The sequence below is a fragment of the Pezoporus flaviventris genome, unplaced genomic scaffold (assembly GCF_033815535.1).
Source record: "Pezoporus flaviventris isolate CSIRO_AGI_PZ_B2104156 unplaced genomic scaffold, CSIRO_AGI_Pfla_v1 ptg000011l, whole genome shotgun sequence".
NCBI classification, from domain to species: Eukaryota; Metazoa; Chordata; class Aves; order Psittaciformes; family Psittacidae; genus Pezoporus; species Pezoporus flaviventris.
This window is the reverse complement of record NW_026892559.1, coordinates 1,941,236-1,960,995: the sequence shown is the minus strand read 5'-3', so window position 1 is coordinate 1,960,995 and position 19,760 is coordinate 1,941,236. Positions and strand designations below refer to the sequence as shown.

The following is a 19,760-nucleotide window of genomic DNA, read 5'->3' as shown; positions in this document are numbered from 1 at the left end:
GCTTTTTCAAAACCATACTTTATTTTTTAAAGGCTAAGAGAAGTATTCAGAACTATATTTCTTAAGCAAAAAGATTCACATTTCATTCTGCAGGGTCATTAGTATGAGAAAAAGCATTTGGGGATTTATTTTTTGCAACTGTAGTTGAGTTCCTACACCAATCCAGATTTATTTTGAACTGGTAACCTTAGTTATGGCTTAAGATATAGAATTACAAAAAAGTAACACAAACATTGAGTCTTAAGGGATGAACAGGTAACTGGTCTTTTTTACACAGAAACATCATGCTTTAGCTAAGACAAACAGAAGCAACAACTGTCTTTACTGGTAGACAAATGAACTGAACATCATCAGCACAGACACCGCTCCAAAGATACCCATGCTCTTAATCCGCAAGTGTTAGAACAACCTTCTGTCTCCTCTAATTAGCCTCACCTTTTCCTCCATATCACAAGCTCAAAAACATACAACTATGAAACCATGACAAGCGTTTGGTTTCTTGGGATTTTTTTGTGGGTTTTTTTGTTGGTTTGTTGTTTGTTAAAGAAAAGGATACAAGAAAAATGGAAGACTACAGTATGCAGTGAAAGAAGAGTCATCACCTCTAAAGAGACAGGAGGACTTCGGCCAAGAAATTTTAATCAGTAAGCTTGTAAGGACTCAAACTCAGAGCTGCAATTTTGTCGGGGATTCTCCCCTGCACTGATTTATAACTCTGCATTTACATGTTCTGGATGGCTTGAGCTTAGCGGGACAGAGGTAGTGATGGGAACATGATTCCTTCCCTAAAATTTCCAAATAGGTGAAACCTGGTAAGCACGGCCCCAAGGAAGGGGGAGTGCAACCAGTGGAGGACCTGACAACTGGGAACAGACAAGAGCAGAAGCACTTTTGTGAGCTGCTCTCCCATACCCAGGCTGGTAAATACATTACATAAAGGTGCTGGACAACAACTGAACAAGTAACAAAACCTCTGTGGCCTCTGCAATATGTACTTCATGCCAAGTTGTATAAAGGACAGGACTGTACCTTTGTTACACAGTTTTGGTGATCAAAATATTACATTATTTGCAGTACTGCCAGAAGTTCCAGTGTGTAACTAGCTTGCATGGTTATACTGATAACTTTAATAACTATATAAAGTCAGTCACCCACTTAGAAAATATAAAGGACTTAGATTGCAGACAATTCCTTCATCCAGTTATTTTTTCAGATTTGTCCCACCTTTGCTAACTGTGACTAGGCCAACTCTTCTGTCCCAAAGAGATTAAGACAGACTTTAACTGTTAAAGTTCCTTAAAGTTCCTTCCTCTTTGCTCACTGAGAATAATTAAAAATTAAAAAAAAAAAAAAAGAAATCCAAACCAACACAACAGTAGGTTTTTATCTTGCACTCCTGGAGTATTATGATTTCTTACAGAAGTGTTCATTCAAAGGAAACTGACTGTAATACTTGGGAAAAGCTTGTAACTCTTGGGTAAGGAGAGATGGTTGAAACTAGATCATGTGAATGTAGTTTGGGTGCCATAAACCAACCACTGAATAAAGTCAACACTTGGGGACATAGAACAGTTCTCCTTAAAACACCCCATTTCTCTTCTTAAGAGGATCAGAGGTACCATGGTTTGTTTTATTGCAACAATGGTTAGCCAAATCCAATCCTTCCCATTCAGATATGATTTTTAAGAACCAGGGATTTTATGGTTTACTGCCAAATTTGGCAGACAATTTACTGATGAGATTCATGACCTTGGGATTGTTCTGGTACTTGGACATATTTGCTGGATTCTGGGCAACATCTTGGAATGCAGCCATAACTTCTGGATCCTACAGGACAAAAAGAAAAAAATTAGGGCATTTACAGAACAAGTCTACAAAAGTTATGTGGTTCCAACACAAATCTAGTCTTGCTGAGCTCTTAACATGACGAGACAAGAGTTCTGGGCAAAAAGTCTCTAAAGAGAGCCCAACGATATAGTGCGTGTTGTTAACACTGCATCAGTAAACGCTACTGAACATGTTACAGTAATAGCTCAATGTATGAGAAGGGGAATAAGTTAAGAGTTCTTCTTCCCCAAAACAGGAACATTCAAACACAGCCACACCTACTGGATTTCTTCTATTCAAGCATTTTCAGATGCGTTTTGAAGGAGGGAGGAGTTCTATGTGTGTAGCATGCATGATAGGATGACCCTCCACTAAGCAACAGCTGCTACTGTTCCCTTTAACCAGTTTTCCTTCTAACAGCAGAAAATTTAACCTGGACTATGAGCAGCTGATGTGGCAATGTTTGGCTTTTAAAAATGCAGAGGATTCTCAGTCATTTCCCACCTCCTCTGAGAAATGGAAGAGAACTTTGTTTTTTCTCATCACACTTCCGTGGTGCAGTTGATAATAAGTTCACACATACATTAAAATCAGTGGTCAAAAAACCCAACAACTTTATATTCTCTATTTAGCATGAGAAGCATTAATACCTTTTTTCTGTACTTCTAGTGTACCTTTCGCCCCTATTGAACTAGAACTGGTTTTACTCATTTTATATGTGCTTACTTTGAACAGTGCCCTTTAATAAATCTGTATAGACCAATTTTCATCTCAGCCTGGAAAAATGCTGCTGATACAAGCAACTTCTGCAAAGATTCAAGTTTTTTTTTTCAATTGAGCTAAACTGAAAGCAATTTATTATGTCTGATACAAATCATCTGCATTAGCTGTAATTTCATCTACTGTTCTTTCCAGCACATTAATGTAGTTTCACTGAAAAATACAATCTTCCCTAGACTTCTAGCCCACTGCTACTGCAGATACATTCTTTGGAAACCATTGAAAATCAGCTGGTGTCCTCAGAGCTGCCTGTGCTTCAATAACACCATGCTGCATCTACTCCAGCATCAGACACAGACAAAAGCTGTTTAACAAGTCAGTTCCAAAACTGCATTTGGTAGGTGTGGGCTCCACTAAAATCACCCACGTAGTTCTGCCATGTTTTATACATGTTGGGAGCCAAGAGTCCAGTCTGTTGTGAGAAGGGTTTACAAGTGTTTTGTCTCCCTCACAAAAGGGAAGCTGCAAAGTCTAGACAGAACAGGATGCTTTAGTTCAGAACAGGTATTAGATATTTTCTCCACTTTACAGGATTCTTATGCAAAGAATAAAAATTTCACAGCCTCAAACTTTCTGAATTGCCTATTTCAAAACAGGGAACATCACTATAAAGATCATGTCATGCTGTTAATGTTTTCACCTGTATATCAATCCAGAACAAAAAGCTGACTAAGCTTAGTTACTGGTTTGTGTCAAACTACACCTAAATGAATCTTAAATATTTGATTTTATGGTCCTAAGAATTCACAGCAAGTAAATTATTCTGTATTTGTGCAACTCCCTGGAAGCCCTCCATCTTACACTGTGTTTATAAAGATGTGAAGCCCTGGATCTGTTAGACATTGATGAGCAATATTATCAGAATAAAGTTTAAGGCTGAAGATACCAACATTTCCATAGGTAAATAACTAGCATATAAGGTGGAACGGGAACCACTGTATAAATGGCATTGGCAAAACATTTTTTCCTAATGCTTTAGTCTTTAGTTGCAAGATGAAAAATACCCTAGAGGGAAAAGTTATCACTCTTCTTCCCAAGTTAACACATTTTAGTGGAAGTCTGGGTCTACCATTTGACCGCATGTCAAATAAGGAATCCGTAAGTTCATCTTGCACATCACTCCTTATGAAAATAAGGTGGCTCACGGCAGATTTCCAAAACACTAAACAGAAGCCAAGCAGTAGCAGCTGCTGTCTTTTAAGACTAGAGCATACACTGCCAATTCAGAGAGGGCCAGACCATAGTCTGTTGGACATTTTAGGAAAAGGTGGCAGTGCAAAAAGGTGAAATGCTGCATAAATCATATCTACGTGTGAAGCTGAGAGTTAAGGCTGCACTGGCAGCTTCTACACGTTAAAGCCTGCAATATCAGAAAACACTGTCAACACACATTCTTGCAAGACTCCTACAATATCTAGGGGTATACATGTATACATCTATATAAAATCAGCATGCAATGAAATCTTCTTAAAGGCAAACAGCAACTACTTAATACTTAGATGCACCTCAAAGCTTTGTTTCAGCAACTCTAATTTCAAACTCTTTTATTACAGCATAAGTTAGCCAGGTAACAACTACAAGTCATAGGCTTTTTCTGGGGATGGTCTGCATGCAAAGCAACATCGCTGACTGTGGCAGCCTAAGTAGGCATGTTTCCAAACACCATCAAACATTAGGGGAACCCTGGAATTTTCGTATGGGAAGTGATGCCTGGTTTTTATTTTAGGCCATACCAAATAAGGGTCCCTTGTGATGCTTTTATTTAGATGGGGATCATATACATTCAATAAGCCAAGAACAACATGTAACTCTAGTTTGAACATAGCAATACAGAAAAAGTAACAAAACGCCTTCATATGTGGTCATATTAGTACGCAAATATAAATGTATAGTTCAGATTTTTCCTAGCCCACCTGCCCCTAAAATTGATGCTGTCAGATATGTTCTATTTAATCTGCTGAAATGCTTGTGAAGAAGTCATGACACTGAATAATTAATTAACTGAGCAATTAAGCAAGCCCACAGGGGAAGTAAGCTTTCTAAACATAAATTTAGAAAGTGCCAGAAGCAGAACTATTCTGATACTACTTTGCCTCTGGCAAAATCCAAACACTTAATCCCCTAAGAGAAAAGCAATTCTCCTCTCAGTATTATTGCAATATATTGTGTTGCAACAGTATTAACAATAGTTTTCTGTTTGGGCATTCAAAAAAGGAGCGAGTAGAAAATAAGGACCACGTGGAAAATAACCATTCAAGATACTCCAAATAAATTAAAGACCTCTATAAAACATAGTTTTGCCTATCGTAGACGAGAACTCAGTGGCAAAGGGAGGCATCTTTAATTAAGTTTGAAAAACGGCTAACATTGATTCCAGACAGTCTGGTGCCACACACACACACGGAATTTCACAACAGAAATAAGCAAGTATCCCACTGTGCTATCCAGGTCACATCTTTCTTCCTTTTCTTAGCTCACAGGTGCTGTTCTTCCCTCATTCAGAACATTTAGCTTTGATTTTAGCTAATACTCACCTGCATGGCAGCAAGGACTTCTGGATCACTGAGAATCTCATTGACACCAGGCATACCTGCCATTCCTGGCATGCCTCCAGGCATAGCCCCAGGAAACCCACCTGAAAACCCAAGACAAGAAGAATGCATGATTAAAAACAGTGAATTCAACTATACAGGAAGGTCACTGAGAAAGACCAAGATACTTCCTTTGCCACACCTCTAAAGCCATGTCTTCCCTAAGGTTACAGCTGGTCCACTGAATGGAAAGCAGAGGCTTCACCTCCTCTTTCTGTGAGGACCTACATCTTATTTCATCCAAGTTTTTTATGGAATTGAGTAGGAGCCTTGCCACAAGTGTTCCAGCACCTTGTACACAGATGCATTTTTTTTTTTCTGGTGAATTTAAATCAGGTAGGTCTCAAGCTCAGGAACATGAGTTTGAATGCCTGGGATGAACCACTCAGGACAAAAACAGATCAGTAGTGGTATGTCCAAGACACATTCCAAGTCTGGTGGCAACTTCAAGTTTGAAAAAATTACACTTCCAAAGAAACAAGACACCTGAAGCTAAATTCTGTTTTTGAATCCCTAATCAGCAGCTACCCCAGCTGTACTGAGCAGGCTACATAATGATCTCTATTTGGTGGCTGATCTGGTTGGAGCATGCACACAGCCTACCTCAACTACATCTCAATCTTCAAGAGCATTAGTATTTACTATTATTTCTCCCCAATTTATTGTGCCCCAAAATAACATGGAAAGCCTGATTATTTTTTTTCAACTGTTCAAGGCCAGCTTTTCTATAAGCTGAACTGCACTAACTCCTTTGAGAAACTATTCTGTTCAACAACAGCTTGTAAACAGCACAAATTTCCTGACCATTTGAATTTTCAATTTTAACACTACAGTTCTTCAGCAGAATGGGTCCAAGGCACCTGGGGTGATTTAGAAAATATTTTTATACTAGTTTTTCAGCACATATTATCAAGCAAATACTGCACTTCTGTTTTTTTCTTGCTTAAATCCTGTAATTCTGTTATCCATCATTATTGATTTCTGTCTTCCCTCTACTTGCTACCCAGCAATAATCCTCTTTAAGAATCCAATCCCTCTTCCCGCTAGTGCTCAAAGACTTATTTGTAGACAAGTTCTAAACTTCACAAAATACTTTTCTCTCTGTTTTGAGGACAAATGCTATCAAAACTGTGATTATAATATTCCACATGGAAACAACAGTCACTTCTGCCTCAAATATTGGTGCTTAAAAATAAAATACCTGGGAAGCCACCTGGAAAGCCACCAAACTGAGCTCCTCCTGCCTGTCGTCTTGCTTCTTCCTCCTGCAGATGAAAGCACATCATTCCACACAAAGCAACACAAGTGCAGCCTGCTTTCTACTGCTCAACTGGCTTTAGGAGATAAAAAGAAAACCAGCCGAGACCATTTCAGACAGGTAGATAATCCAATAAACAAAACACTTCACTATGTGAAAAACCACTGACAAGAAATAGCCATGTCTACTCTTACTTTAGTATGTTTTTACTGAATATAAACTGCATGATTTGTTTTAGCTCTTCAACTTACATTTTTAGAACTCCCGCCCCCAACATACTAAAATACATCAGTATAGTACAAAGAAAAGGCAAGCAAAATGTGTCAAGAAATGAGGAAGAGAAGCATTATCCTGAATTTAAAATCTCAGACTTTGGGGGACATAAGTACTTTAAGTGATAATTACTCCAGTTTAGTCATACAATAACTGACTTCTTGAAATACAGCATTAGTAGAGATTCCAGAGTCTAGTTCTGTCATAAGCAATAAAAGCAGCACAATGCCCTCTTCTCTGGATTCCAATACTGGTCAAGTAACCAAAACAGAAATAGACTCTCTGCAGTATTTAACACCAAGGAAAGCAATTATCCTCTGCAGTTCATTTTAAGCAAAATAACTGAACCAAAATAATTATTACATTCTCCAAATGATTAACAAATATTAAAGCCTAAGTATTCACCCTTTGTGCTCTTTCATGCTCCTCCCGTGCCTTCTTCACTCTTTCCATTCTTTCCTTGATTTCCTTTTCCTCACGCTTCCGTTCATATTTTCGGCGATGTTCTGCAATTTTCTGAGCCTGTTACAATACAATACCAACATTTCACACACATCTCCAGCCTATCATCTCTGTGGTCTCGTTTTGGAGACAGCTGGAATCAGCTGCTTGACACAGAGGCATCCCCATGTTTCTTCTTACAAGAAGGCAGCCCTGCAGTCTCTGCCTTCCCCCAACCCTGCCTTGTAAACCAAATACAATGCAACACCTGCAATCTGTCGTGTATCAGCCACTTTAAAGGAAAATGCAAAGCAGATGAGAAAGAAAGCCTGCTATCAACAATCTTATTATATTTGTTACACAAAAGTTCTTCCTTAGAAGAACGCTGGGGTCAAGCACCTGAGTAAAGCTGAAAACAAGTCTTACACAGATTATACTGCCCTCAGGAGGCAGACTAATAAAAGTACAAATCACAGCAGGGAACCCTTCCTTTGTAAAACATGTTTAGGGTGAAACTTTGGTCCATTAGAAGTAGCTTTAAAATAAATAAATAAATAAATAAAAATCCATTATCAGTGTTCTCTTGTTCTTCTGCATGTCTTCAGTCTAGCTTCTACAATCTAGCCCGGCACTTAACTGCTTCAGATTCTTCTGTAAGGTTTTTAAAAGGGAATGCATTATTTCATAGTTTGGTTACCTGCCCAGCCCCAGAAACTCAACTTTTCTACACATAGCCATAAACAGCAATGATTGAAGACAAATATGTATAACTCGGTCTGAAGTGTCAGATGACACATGAACACATTCCCACAAGACAATGCAAGAATCTGAAGGCAGAAATGTCAAACAAAAAGAGAGGATGGACCTCCATTGTGCTCCCCACTTACTTTTGGTTGCACCTCCTTCAGCATGGCACTCGCATCTTCATCATAATCCAGTTTACAAGCTAATGCAAGATCATGAGCAGCCTCCTCCCAGTGACCCAACAGTCTGAAATTCAGACAACACCAACACTCAGAAGGAAAAAGCAAACTTAACTCTTACAGTTCTTCAAAATACTTATAATCATGCAGTATTCAGTGTTTTTACCTGCAGTTATACAGACTTACAGAAGTTTAACATCCAACAATCAGGGTACTTTCTATAATCAGTACACTACAATGGCATTAAGAGGATACTTGCTTGCTTCATACCCTTAACTTTTTACCAATGACTTTCGCTTGAAGTAACAATGAGGAAAAAACTCCCCCATCAGCTAATGTCCTTGCCTGCCATAAACAAGAAGGGTCTAACAGGGAGAAAGTACCCTAACCAGGTGAAACACGTCAATAAAGATACTCTGCAGCATTAGGTGCTCAGTATAAAACTACATATGCAGCGTTCTGTACAAGTCTACAGCACTATCTCAAGCTTAAGTGGACTCTCTCTACTCAGCACTCAAACATCCTAGCTAACTGGATGCACCATGTCTTCGCCAAAGAGGTCATACAAGCTACTGTGCATACTTACTAACTTTTCATTTATAGTCTGATAATAAATTTAGGCAAATGATGGTATTCCTAAATGGTCTAAGCACTTCTGCTTGCAGAAAGAGGTATTCACACAAACTACACTCCAGTCTTCTCACTATTAGGCTCCATGACTTTTATTAAACTGTAGACATTAACAAACTTCTCTCTGAAGAATGTTTAAAATGCCCCTTTTTAAAGAAGGGGCAGTTTTTTAGCATTTACTCCTTCCACTTCTAGACATGCCATAAGTGTCTTTTTTTTTTTACTGATGTATTGTGGTTTTTTAAAAGTTTAAACATAACTGGGGAGGATACACAATGGGCTAATCTCATTTTAGTTAATTACACTGCTTGCAACAACTGCTTCTATTAATAACTAGACAGTTTAATCTCATTTTACTGTGTATAAGAGCTCTATGATCTAATGGAATAAAGGAAGCAGAGAAATGTTTAAGTCTAATACATAAAAATAGAACCAAGTGAAAACAGAAGAACTCCACACAAACCCCACAGTCCTAGAACTCAATCTTCAGCAAGTAATTAGCAAATGCTATTCAGAAGAGCAATAATGCCTTAGAATGTATGCTAAGAAAAAAAAGGAGACAGAAAAAGATGACAGGGCCAACAGGACTACTCATAAATTGCCATCAATAAATCCCCATCATCCTTTCTTCCCTATAAGCCATACACTCAGCACAGTGGTTTCCTGGCTTATGGCTACTGCTCTCAGGTAAGAGACAGAGAGAGACTTAAGAGAAGGAGAGAATGCATAAACAAAACTGTTCACCAAGTAAGCAAAGAGAGAATCAAGTACATATGCAGTTCATTACCTATGTGCTTTTCCCCTCCATTTGTATGTCTGTGCCGAGTCGGGATTAATCTTGATGGCTCTGTCACAATCTCTGATGGCAGCATTTGGCTTCTGCAGCTTCACAAAAACACTGTCAGAACAAGAACATTTATTATATGTACTAAAATACCAGGTTACTAACTTAAGCTGGAAATAATTCTGTGTGACTAACAGGCAAACTAATGAGAGAAGAGCCGAGTTCAAAAAGATTTCATAGTGATAATGAAGTCACTGAAATTTAGTTCCATCTCTGCCACTGTAGGGGAATCATTAGCAAGATGCAAAAGAATTCATTGTTTACACTCAAGCCTTGCCAGCAAGAATAACTTTAGTGCACAAGGAACAGATATAAAATGCAAAGGATAATTCAATTCCATGGTATCTGGCATCTACAGGCAATAGGAACTAGCAATTTGAACAGAACAGTAATGTTATGCATGCCATATTATACAATCCTTAAAACAGCAAGAGAAGGAAAGTATGAGTTATCACACAGCCTACAAGGATCAACAGCTATCATTATCAGGAACTACAAAAGGAGATAGGATACGAGTTATCAAAATCAACAGAGGCAAAACAAAAGGCGAACCCAAAAGGTAGTCCCAATCTTTTGTCAGCAAAGTGAAATAACTGCAACTTTCACATTACACAAGCATATCAGGTTAACTAGCAGGGCATTATAGGAGGCTTAGGTATTTCAAATTAAAAGATTTCTAAAGAAAAAAAAAACCACCAAAAACAAGCAAACAAAACAACAACAACAAAAAAAACAACAAAAAAGAAAAAACCAAAACACCACCACATTCCTGAAAAAAAGATTTGATAGTCAAGATAACTCAAGTGAGAAGTTCTGTTCTTCCACATCTACTTGAAAACAATTTATCAGCCTGTAACTTCATTATGAAGGCTAGGTATAGAGCAAGCATGAAGTCACACATTCTCTTCTAGTAACAGGAGGTGAACAACATGTCAGGAAACTGTCCCAGAGATACACACCACTAATGAGACGTTCCAATGCTGCAATGCCGCTGGCTCCACAAAACCCCTCATCTCCCAAACACACAACACCCCCACCTCACACTCCTACCTTATAATGAATTATTGGCATTATGAAGTTATGGCTACTACATATCAAATCTGACAGTGTTCCCAACGGATTACCTGCAGTCTAATATATTTAATTAGCAGTAAGGTGGATGGCTTGAGAAATAGGTGTGTCCTGTTCAAACGTAGGACTATTCAACAGAAACAAATCTACTCCATAGTGAATGAATTCATTTCTAAAGAGGACATGATTTCTATTTTCATCTTAATCCTCAAACAAGCTTCAGATTTTACAAGTGCCTAATTCAACACACTAAAAGCCATATTATCATAATGCATTCTGGAACATCACTGTTACTTATTCTATTACCAAGATTCTTTATATAGCTGCTTCAGCAAATCTGGTTAATCACATATAAGAGAAAACACAAAGTCTGCTTTTCTCTTTCCCTCATGTGGTTTAAGTTTACACAGATCCTCAAGTTGCCATTGTATTTAGGTTCCTTAAGGAAAAGGAAAGAACAGGTAGAAACAAATCACTCACCTTGCCCTCTTGGCATACAAGATGGCCAAACAAGGATTCAGCTTGATAGCATCTGTGAACAAGTCAACAGCCTTCTGAAGTTCACCTGAGTACCAATACAGATTCAATCATCACACAAGTGAAATTATATCAAAATTGCCAAACCTGCCTTACAGGGTGTGACACCCCTAGGCACTTCTTAAATGGAATACTATCAACAAAAGAAAAAAAAAAATCAGTTTCTCCCTCTTGCTATGTTACTGCAGTACAAAGTCCAAAATTCATGCTAAAACAGAGAAGAGACTTTTTCCAGTTAGATTTGTACATTTAACTTTGCATGCAATCAAACAAGAAGTCATCTCTATTACACAGCTTTTCACTGCATTAAGATAAACCACTAGAGACACTACTCATAATACACAGGGAAGTACTATAAAGATCAATTTGTAATTAAGTCACTGCAGTAGCTCATAGTCCATCCCCCCTGCCCAAAATTAGAGCTACACTGGGAAGCTCTGAAAGCTACTTAAAGCAGCTGTCATGTTCTAGAAAGTTTTGGGCATCCAACAGGACGTAGGTTTTCTTTCCCTCAAAAGCATTCAAAATGGTTCAAGATATTTACTTCCATTCTTAAAAGAACAAAACCTAGTGTCCTGGAACATGTACCAAAAAAAAAAATATTTATCACCTTCACTAAGAGCATTTATTGCTTCAATCTTCTTCTCATTAGCTTGATCCATCATCTCTTCAGTTACCTAAGAAAATAAAACAAAAACCACACAAACCCCAAAAGCTGTAGAGTCAAGGCCAGAATTACCATGCTACAACAGCACCAAGGAAGGGAGCTAGTTTTCTGAATCCAAAATCTTGTTCTTAATTTGCATTGAAATCATAGTTCAAAAAATAAAATAAAACAGGCAAAAATCCTTTGCTTTCAGCTTGGAGACATAACCCACCATTATTTTTAGCTAGAAAATGCTCAAAAGTTTGAGTTAAATAATGGCAGGTTTCTACATACCTAGTTTTCACGGGTGTTTTGCCAGATTTTTTGTGTGTTTTCTGACCTGATTTTCCCCACTGACCTTCCTGATGGAGTCTAACCTTAAATAAGACTGTGGTTCTGAAGCCACTAAACGGGGGTGGGGGGGGTGGGGGGGGGTGTGGGGTGTGTTAGGAAGAAAAGGGCCATAGCAACAGCTGGCTACCTAGTTAATATAGTACTCAAGCCGTCTCAGCTACTATCCTTGACTAAACTCAAAACTTCTCCCTATATTTTCCATGTCTGTGGCAGTAGGAAAGCATGTGCTTACCTCCACATTTTCATCTCCCATTTCTTGTGGGTCATCATTGTCTGGTTCAATCACTCCATCATTGTCAATTTCTACAGGAAAAACAAAAATTAAGATTAAGCTCCATCTACAAACAGAAAAAGGATTTCCAGAATCATGCATAAATTGGTAAAATGTGATAAGCAATCTATTTTCCACACCTAAGTCACTCTCTTCACTTTCTGGTTCAGGCGGTTTAACCGGCTCCTCTGGCTGTTCCTCTGCTTTGCCCTGAAAGAGAAATGTATTTGTAAGCATACGTTATTTCTGACTGATACTGTAGTCCCACTCTAATAAGTAACAACACATCAGAAAATCCAAAATTAATCTTCAAAGTATTATACTGCTCTATAGCTATTTTAAAGGTACAAGTCTTCTTTTTCCTCCTCTCAGACTAAGCCTACCATGCATGCAAATAATTCAGAGCCCAAATCTTCACTCATGAACTTCTATTACTGGCAAAGCCTGTTCTTCAAATTGTGCAATTCAATAATAAAACCAAAATCCAGATAACACCCAATTCAGAATCAGTTTTGCAATGATTACTAACTAACCCTTCCAATCTTTCTGCCTTCCCTCACACATTCTCTGGATCAAAAACTCTCTGTCTATTACTATTAAGCCAAGGTCCCTTAGCAGTAAACAATAAACTGTTGTCAATGACTAGAATACTGTTTCCATTTGCAAAGGTCAGAGGTCTTTGTCACTTATATACAGACTATATAGAGAACGTTTTTATTTTCAGATATTCTCCTGTCAGCTTCTAACTACATCACTGATTTCCTCTGAATCCTGTAACTTGGCACATCCTGCTTTAGCACAAGACATAAGCTGCTTGTCTTCCTATTCAGTGTCACAGACTATACTCACTAAATACACAATCCCTCCACCAGCCAGTGATTCCAGCATCCACTCTTGTTAAATCAAAACAAAAATGCTACTTCTTTCAAAAGAATTTTCAGCTTGGGGAAAATCCTGTTATAAATATCTACACGCTAGATTTATTCTCTCCCTTAAAACAATGAACAAAAAGAAATTAAAATCTCTTCTATAATATTGCCTTAAAAAGTTGATAGTTCAACTGTTTGTTACCCATCATGCTCACTCATATTTCTTCTCATGCAAAGATTATAATTTAATCCACTAATGACTACAGAACAAACGCATACACCGACAGCAAGAACATAAAAAAAAGACACCAAGATTTTGTTTGGCATTTGCACTGCACAGAACATCAGGCATTCAAGATTAGGGAAATGGAGCATGATAATACTTGAAATGAACTAGGGAGCCATCTGTGACAAGTCATCTACAACATGCAATGGGCAGGCTTCAGCCTGAACTGTCACACTCACTCACCCTTGTGGATTCACCCACCCTATTCAAATGAAAATTGACAGCAACTTTTTCCCTGCTCCTGCTCAGTAATTTTTGCAGAGTCTAAATGTTACTTTTCTATGGTAAATTCTTCATATCTCACCTTCCTCGTCTCCTCTGTGGAGGCATTGGCTGGAGCAGGTGGTATTGTGCCTCCCATACTTTTGAGCAAAACAGAGAAGAGAAAAAACAAAACAGATTATCAAAACATTGACATGTATTTTATATACTCAAATCCTGCTGATAATCTTGGCTTTTGTTGTGACACAAGACATGATGATCCAATCTGCTGTAGCAAATAAAAAGCACACATCCACCATGCTTTTCTCAGTGTAACATAATGCACACTCTGTTGACTTTTTCACCTAGAACTCCACTGTGACTTGTACTCATGAACATCACCCACTCACCCACGCTCATAAGGAAAACTTGCCTCACTGGCTCAAACAGATTTTGTTCTTGCAATACCATTTACATTTTAAGCCAAAACTAAATACTATTTTTATAGATCTTACTAAAATTAGAATTTTGGAACAGAGGTCAAACAATTCATGAGAACCATGACCTAAAACGTTAACGCTATTACAAAATTGATGCCTTTTCTCTTACGTACTGCAATACTTATGCCTTTCCTTAGCAACAAGTTAAGAAGCATTCTCTGTATAGTCAGCATTCTTTCAATATAGAATGAACTTCTATACTATATCAACTTTGGTTAGAAGCCAGAAATAAGCACAGGCTGAATTCTCCAACTGTTTCATATAACATCTAATCACACCTAATGGCAGGCTACCACAAGAACTACCATTCCCATCCATCCTCTGCCCTGCATTCCCACCTACTGAGATGTTTTCAGTTGCTCTGGCCATTCACACTCCAAAGGGAAACAAAACTACATGCCTCAACAAAACAGGCTCTACTGCCTTCCTGGGGCACAAAATAATCGCTTAGTTGTGATGCAGGGGAAAGAAGGCAGTGGACAGAGGAGTGGGCAGGAGGAACTGAAAGGGCGCAGGACTATCTGCTCTCAAGAATTAGTGCAGCATAAAACTACATCCTAAGGATGAGACCCTACAGCTTAAGACAGGCTGCAGCAGCAGTCCCATTCTCCGCTCTTTTCCGTCTTCCTGTCAACAGCACTGTCTCACAGTCAGGCCCCAAACGAGATGAAAACAAACCTGGATGGGGTCAGACAAGACAGAGATAGGGATGAACTGGGGGAGAAAAGATAGGAAAGGGAAAAGGAGGTGACAAGTCCTGGCAGAAGGCCCTGCAGCAAAAGGCAAGGAAACAGCACTACACTACCTCTAGTTTATAAGGATAAACTGTCAAGAAAATATACCACAAGTTACAAAACCCAGCATGTTCTGAAACTATTTCAAAAATGTAGATTTCTCTGGAATGTTGACATTACTTTTTAGACTGCAAGAACTAAAAAACTGATAAAGCAGTGTTTATCAGACAAAGCATTACAGAGCTAGGCAAAACACAGTACATGTAGTAACTTTTTCCTCCTGAATTTTTACCCTTGTAGGCTGGCAATAGCACACATAATTCTCTACCAGTATGCAAAAAACCCCGAAGTTTTCTCTAGGACTATAAGGACTCTCTAGAGAGGGCTTGGAACTTCTCCTGCACAAAGGAAGCTATAAATAACTATAAATTCTGAAGCATTTTAGTAGTGCTGACAAACAATATCCAGGGTAACATAATGCTCACAAGATCTATCTAATGGCTGTTGGCAACAATTTTTTTCTCCCCCCGGCCATCCCCCAAACAGTAACTTTCAAAGCTTGGCTTACTTGAAGAAGACCGAGAACCCTCTTAACTCAAAAAGGTCAGCAAAATTCCCGACTTCCAATGCAGGAATCAAATTCTTTAAAATGTTTTTCTATCCAGTTATCCTCTACTTAAAGTAGCTGCAACCCAAAAATAATTCAAAAGCAAGTTACTCTAAAATCCCTTTAACCAGTAGTTGATTACAACGATTAAATGCACAGCAAGGATATATACAAAGACAGTAATGTATTTAACCTCAGTGGCACAGATATACGAGAGACTCTCGTAGGAAAAAGCAAGTACTGAGCCATATAAATAGCACACACATACAAAAAACTAAATTAAACCTTTGTGCTAAAACGGAGTTGTGCAACTCCAGTAACTCCTCTTGGGAGCTCTCAGGATTCCATTGCAACAATGACTCTGTACTTCCACTCACCACAGTGATGAGAAGTGCTGCTTTTATGACTTTTTGGAAGAACAGTTACATCTGCATCCACTCTCATCACTGACAGCAAAATCAACTTAGGGAGAAACTGGATTACTCTGAATTGCAAAGGGCCAAAATCTATTTGAACAAAACAACATCACCCCCCAAAAAGGGGGAGGACAAAGCCCCGTTCATTAATTAGGGATTCTGTGCTTTACTTTTAAGGACTGCTATTGTTTCTTTGCCCAACTGCAAAACCAATTTGAAACATATTCCCTTTAATGACTCATTAAATAACAATTCAAGTGAAACTATTTGTATTTTTGTGTAATTATGAAAACGCAGGCATAATTAAAAGGGATGTCAGAATACTTTCCAAACATAATCATACACTAGTGTAACGCTTTCTATACAGAGAACATCTATATGGAAATTAAGTAAAACAGCTAGTCAGAGTAAAGGTTAGAAGCTAACAAGTGCATAAAACCAGGTAAGGCTTAAGGTTTCTGATGCAATACTAATCAGGAATAAACCAACCCATTTTGGTTTCACATTTAGCAGTTAGCATCATTTAAGTTAGAATAGTTATCTTTATGGAAAAAAAAAAAACTACAACCAGTTATCAGAATTTTAACTGATAATTTTAATGATGGATTTCAGTATCATTTAGTCATTATTCTGTAATCACAACATTACCCTGGCAACTAAACCCATGTCTTTCATATTAATACAGGTAAGCCTGACAGAGCTGTAAGACTTGCTGAGTTTATTTCCAGCTTATTGCCATGCTTAGTTTCAAGCAGTTTCCAAAGAATGAGAAAACCCTATAAATGCACTTAATAGTCCTACTGCACGCAGCACTATCATGGAAGGGCAGAGGGAAACCCACCAGATTTCCAACATTTTGACATTAAAAGTAATTTGGGTACCACTCCAAATACCCAAGGGTAGAACTTACCCAAATACTTAGAACAAATATGTAAGGAAAACCAGAAAGGTTGAGAGCTATAGGAGGTTCTACTTTGAAATAATTTTTAGCTTCTGATATAATCAGGGAAGATTATGGAATGGGGAAAAAAATAACAAAAATTCCACAATTCAAACCCTCATGTTTATACCTTTAATACAAGCACCCTTCTATTAACCAAACACAAACTAAAAATTAATCTGCAAGTTAGAGCCCTCTCCATTAACATGGAGAAAATGAGAAATCCAATGACCACCTTTCCATTCCCTAACACTTTCTTTGATCAATATAAGATTGTGCTCTTTTTCTCCCTCTCAAAATATTTTGTTCACACCTTCAGAATTGCTCAAGAATGGAGGTAACGGAGGATTAGGTACTGAAGTTTTTTACACAGTAGCAAATGGAACTAAAGACCTGTAGTAGGCTCAAACAGGTATGTACCTCCTCCCTAGGCATACGTGCAGCTACTCTCAGTACTGCAAAACCAAGTGAAGTTAAATAGGAGTGGTTTTACAACCACGCTAACATTCAGATGCATGGAAGTTTAAATATCACTGTAAAAAAAACCCAAAACCTAAATAGCTCCTTGTAGTAATTTTCATCATATGACGTATTGTGAGATACAAGTACTTACTTACATAAACACACTAAAAAAGCCTCACTAAACTACTTACAAGTACTATACAGCAGAACGTACAGTTAAAATACTTTCAGACTAAAATTTAAAGCAAACTCTCTAAAACAAACCCCAGTCTGTCACTAGATAAAAACTTTTTAACTTCCCTTTTCATAAAAGGTGTATCTGCAATGAGTTTTCCTTACTCAGTTCTCCAAGCAGCAAGGGTTGTGGCTACAGATGCCAAGCAGGGGTACGCCTAGTGAATACAAGGGTGCTGTGGACTCCCTCCCAGCAGCAAAGCCTCTCAGCCTTTCCAACCTGGTGCTTTTGGGTGCTGAAGGTGGAGCTCGAAGGTGGTTTTATATCAAGCAGCATCTGCCAGGCTAGGCCACAGGTGCACAAAGCCTACGTGCAGCAAAACCAGCAGAGGCCCGAAGTGCCTCACAGGGGAGCAAGATTTCAACTACCCGATACATCAAACTTCAAAGGACAAAGCACTGTTTGACCAGGAACCACTCCACGCATTAAACTGGCGCGTTACTTATGCTTTCAGGTACCAGGATGTAAACCAGCGCCACTCACCTCCCCACAAAACTCAGCTCCTTTTAAGACACGCTTAGCCAACTCTGCAGCATAATGCGAGAATTAGCTCGGTTAAGTATAACTCTGGGGCCTTCCAGCCTGGAAAGCTGAGCCACTGACTGAGACGGCCGGGGGGCACGTTTTTGCAGCGGAAAGACAGAGCTTATGAAAACACAACAATTACAGACCTCTTTAATGACTGTAACACGGATGGGAACGGGTGCGGTGTAAATCACCCATCAAGCAGCACCCGGCCAGTCCCGCAGCGGCGACCCCACGCCCCAGTCCCTGCACACGTGCCGCCCCTCCCCCACCACTGAGACACGCACCCTCCTCTTCCTCTCCCCCTTCTCCTCACCGCGTCCCGCGCAAGACCACCCATCCCTCCCCCCCCCCCCGCCATCACAGTCCCCTCACGGCCTCCTCTGACGGAGGCGCAGCGCGGCCCGTGACCGACCTCTCCACCCAGTCCCGGAGGAAGGCGAGCTCCTCGGTGTGCAGCAGGCCCGGGTTCTGCTTGCACAGCCGCACGAAGGCCCGCAGCTCGCTCAGTTTACGCGCGTCCATGGCGGGGCACCGCGCACACGCACACCCACTTCCCCTGCCCAACCGCCGCGCGGCGCACTGGAAGCTTCCAGCCCGCCCTGTTCACCGCGACGCCACGCCCCACTCCCCGCCAGGCCACGCCCCCCCGGGGCCTGGCCCCGCCCCGCCGCCGCGACAAGGCGGGAACGTTCTAGAAGCGGGGCAAGGTGATGAGTAGCGGCAGAGCTCTTTGCGCAGCGTTAACGCGCGCCTTTCCCTCCGCAGCTGTCCTGCCGTAGCCTGGGTTTCTCCCCGCGTCTTCCCCCCGGCCGGGACAGGCGGCCTCCGCGGGCGCCTAACGCGGTGTGGCGCCGCTCATTGGCGGCGGGGCCGGGCACGGTGCCCGCGCTCGTTGATGGTGTCAGAGCACGGCGCCGCTGCAGGGGAAGGTCCCGCCATGCGCGGGCCGGGGGAAGGGAGGAGGGGAGGGAGCTGAGCCCCGCGCCCTCGGACATGTCGCCGCTTCCGGGACGGGGGCTTGTGGCGGCGGTGAGGGGCTGGCGCGGCTGCTCAGGTCAGACACCACCCCCACTTAACGGGCCTTGCTTCACCCCACACGTGCAGTGCCGCCGGGCTCCGTCCGCCTCCCGGGCTCCGGTGACAGGCGGCCCAGGACACGCTAAGGGTTATCCACGCTTACAGACCGTCCTTCTCACCAGGGCGGGCGAGGGCTGAGGCTGCCCTCGGCACCTTTGTCGCTGTGGGTGCGAGGGAGGCAGCTTGGTCCGGCAGCGGAGTTACAGCCCCTATCAGGGCTGAATGAGGGGGAAGTGGCTTATTGGTTGAAAAATAAAGTAACGGCGTGGAGAGCTCCTCGCAGTCTTCAAAATACTGCTTTGCTTAATGCTGGATGCGTTCTGTTGCAAGCTATCCTATTTCTCCTCTGTGTAAATGGAGAGAAACTGAAAACACTTTACACTCTTCTTTTTGGGGAAGGCTCGGGAGATCTTGGAGCAGCTTCCAGTGCCTAGAGGGGCCTATAAGAAATTTGGAGAG

At 40.5% G+C, this 19,760-nt stretch overlaps 1 protein-coding gene across 1 annotated transcript; it reads right to left on the bottom strand.

Annotated features, from left to right (window-relative positions):
* Positions 1 to 18,841, bottom strand: ST13 (ST13 Hsp70 interacting protein). Its single transcript, XM_061450743.1, has 12 exons — positions 18,637 to 18,841; positions 13,906 to 13,963; positions 12,587 to 12,656; positions 12,408 to 12,478; positions 11,786 to 11,852; positions 11,119 to 11,203; positions 9,511 to 9,621; positions 8,058 to 8,160; positions 7,135 to 7,251; positions 6,400 to 6,463; positions 5,142 to 5,242; positions 1 to 1,827 (listed from the first exon to the last, which is right to left on the bottom strand). The coding sequence occupies exons 1-12, from the start codon at positions 18,744 to 18,746 to the stop codon at positions 1,699 to 1,701; spliced, it is 1,086 nt and encodes a 361-aa protein (XP_061306727.1). The 5' UTR covers positions 18,747 to 18,841; the 3' UTR covers positions 1 to 1,698.
* Positions 18,842 to 19,760: the final 919 nt, after the last annotated feature.

What these genes read in the sequence shown, in the direction of transcription:
- ST13 (XM_061450743.1), bottom strand. Translation starts at nt 18,746, where the DNA reads ATGGACGCGCGTAAACTGAGCGAGCTGCGGGCCTTCGTGCGGCTGTGC. An exon ending in AATAAATGCTCTTAGTGAAG is followed by an intron (nt 11,204 to 11,785) that starts GTGATAAATATT and finishes ATTGGTACTCAG; the next exon opens with GTGAACTTCAGAAGGCTGTT. An exon ending in TTGTATGCCAAGAGGGCAAG is followed by an intron (nt 9,622 to 11,118) that starts GTGAGTGATTTG and finishes TTGTTCTGACAG; the next exon opens with TGTTTTTGTGAAGCTGCAGA.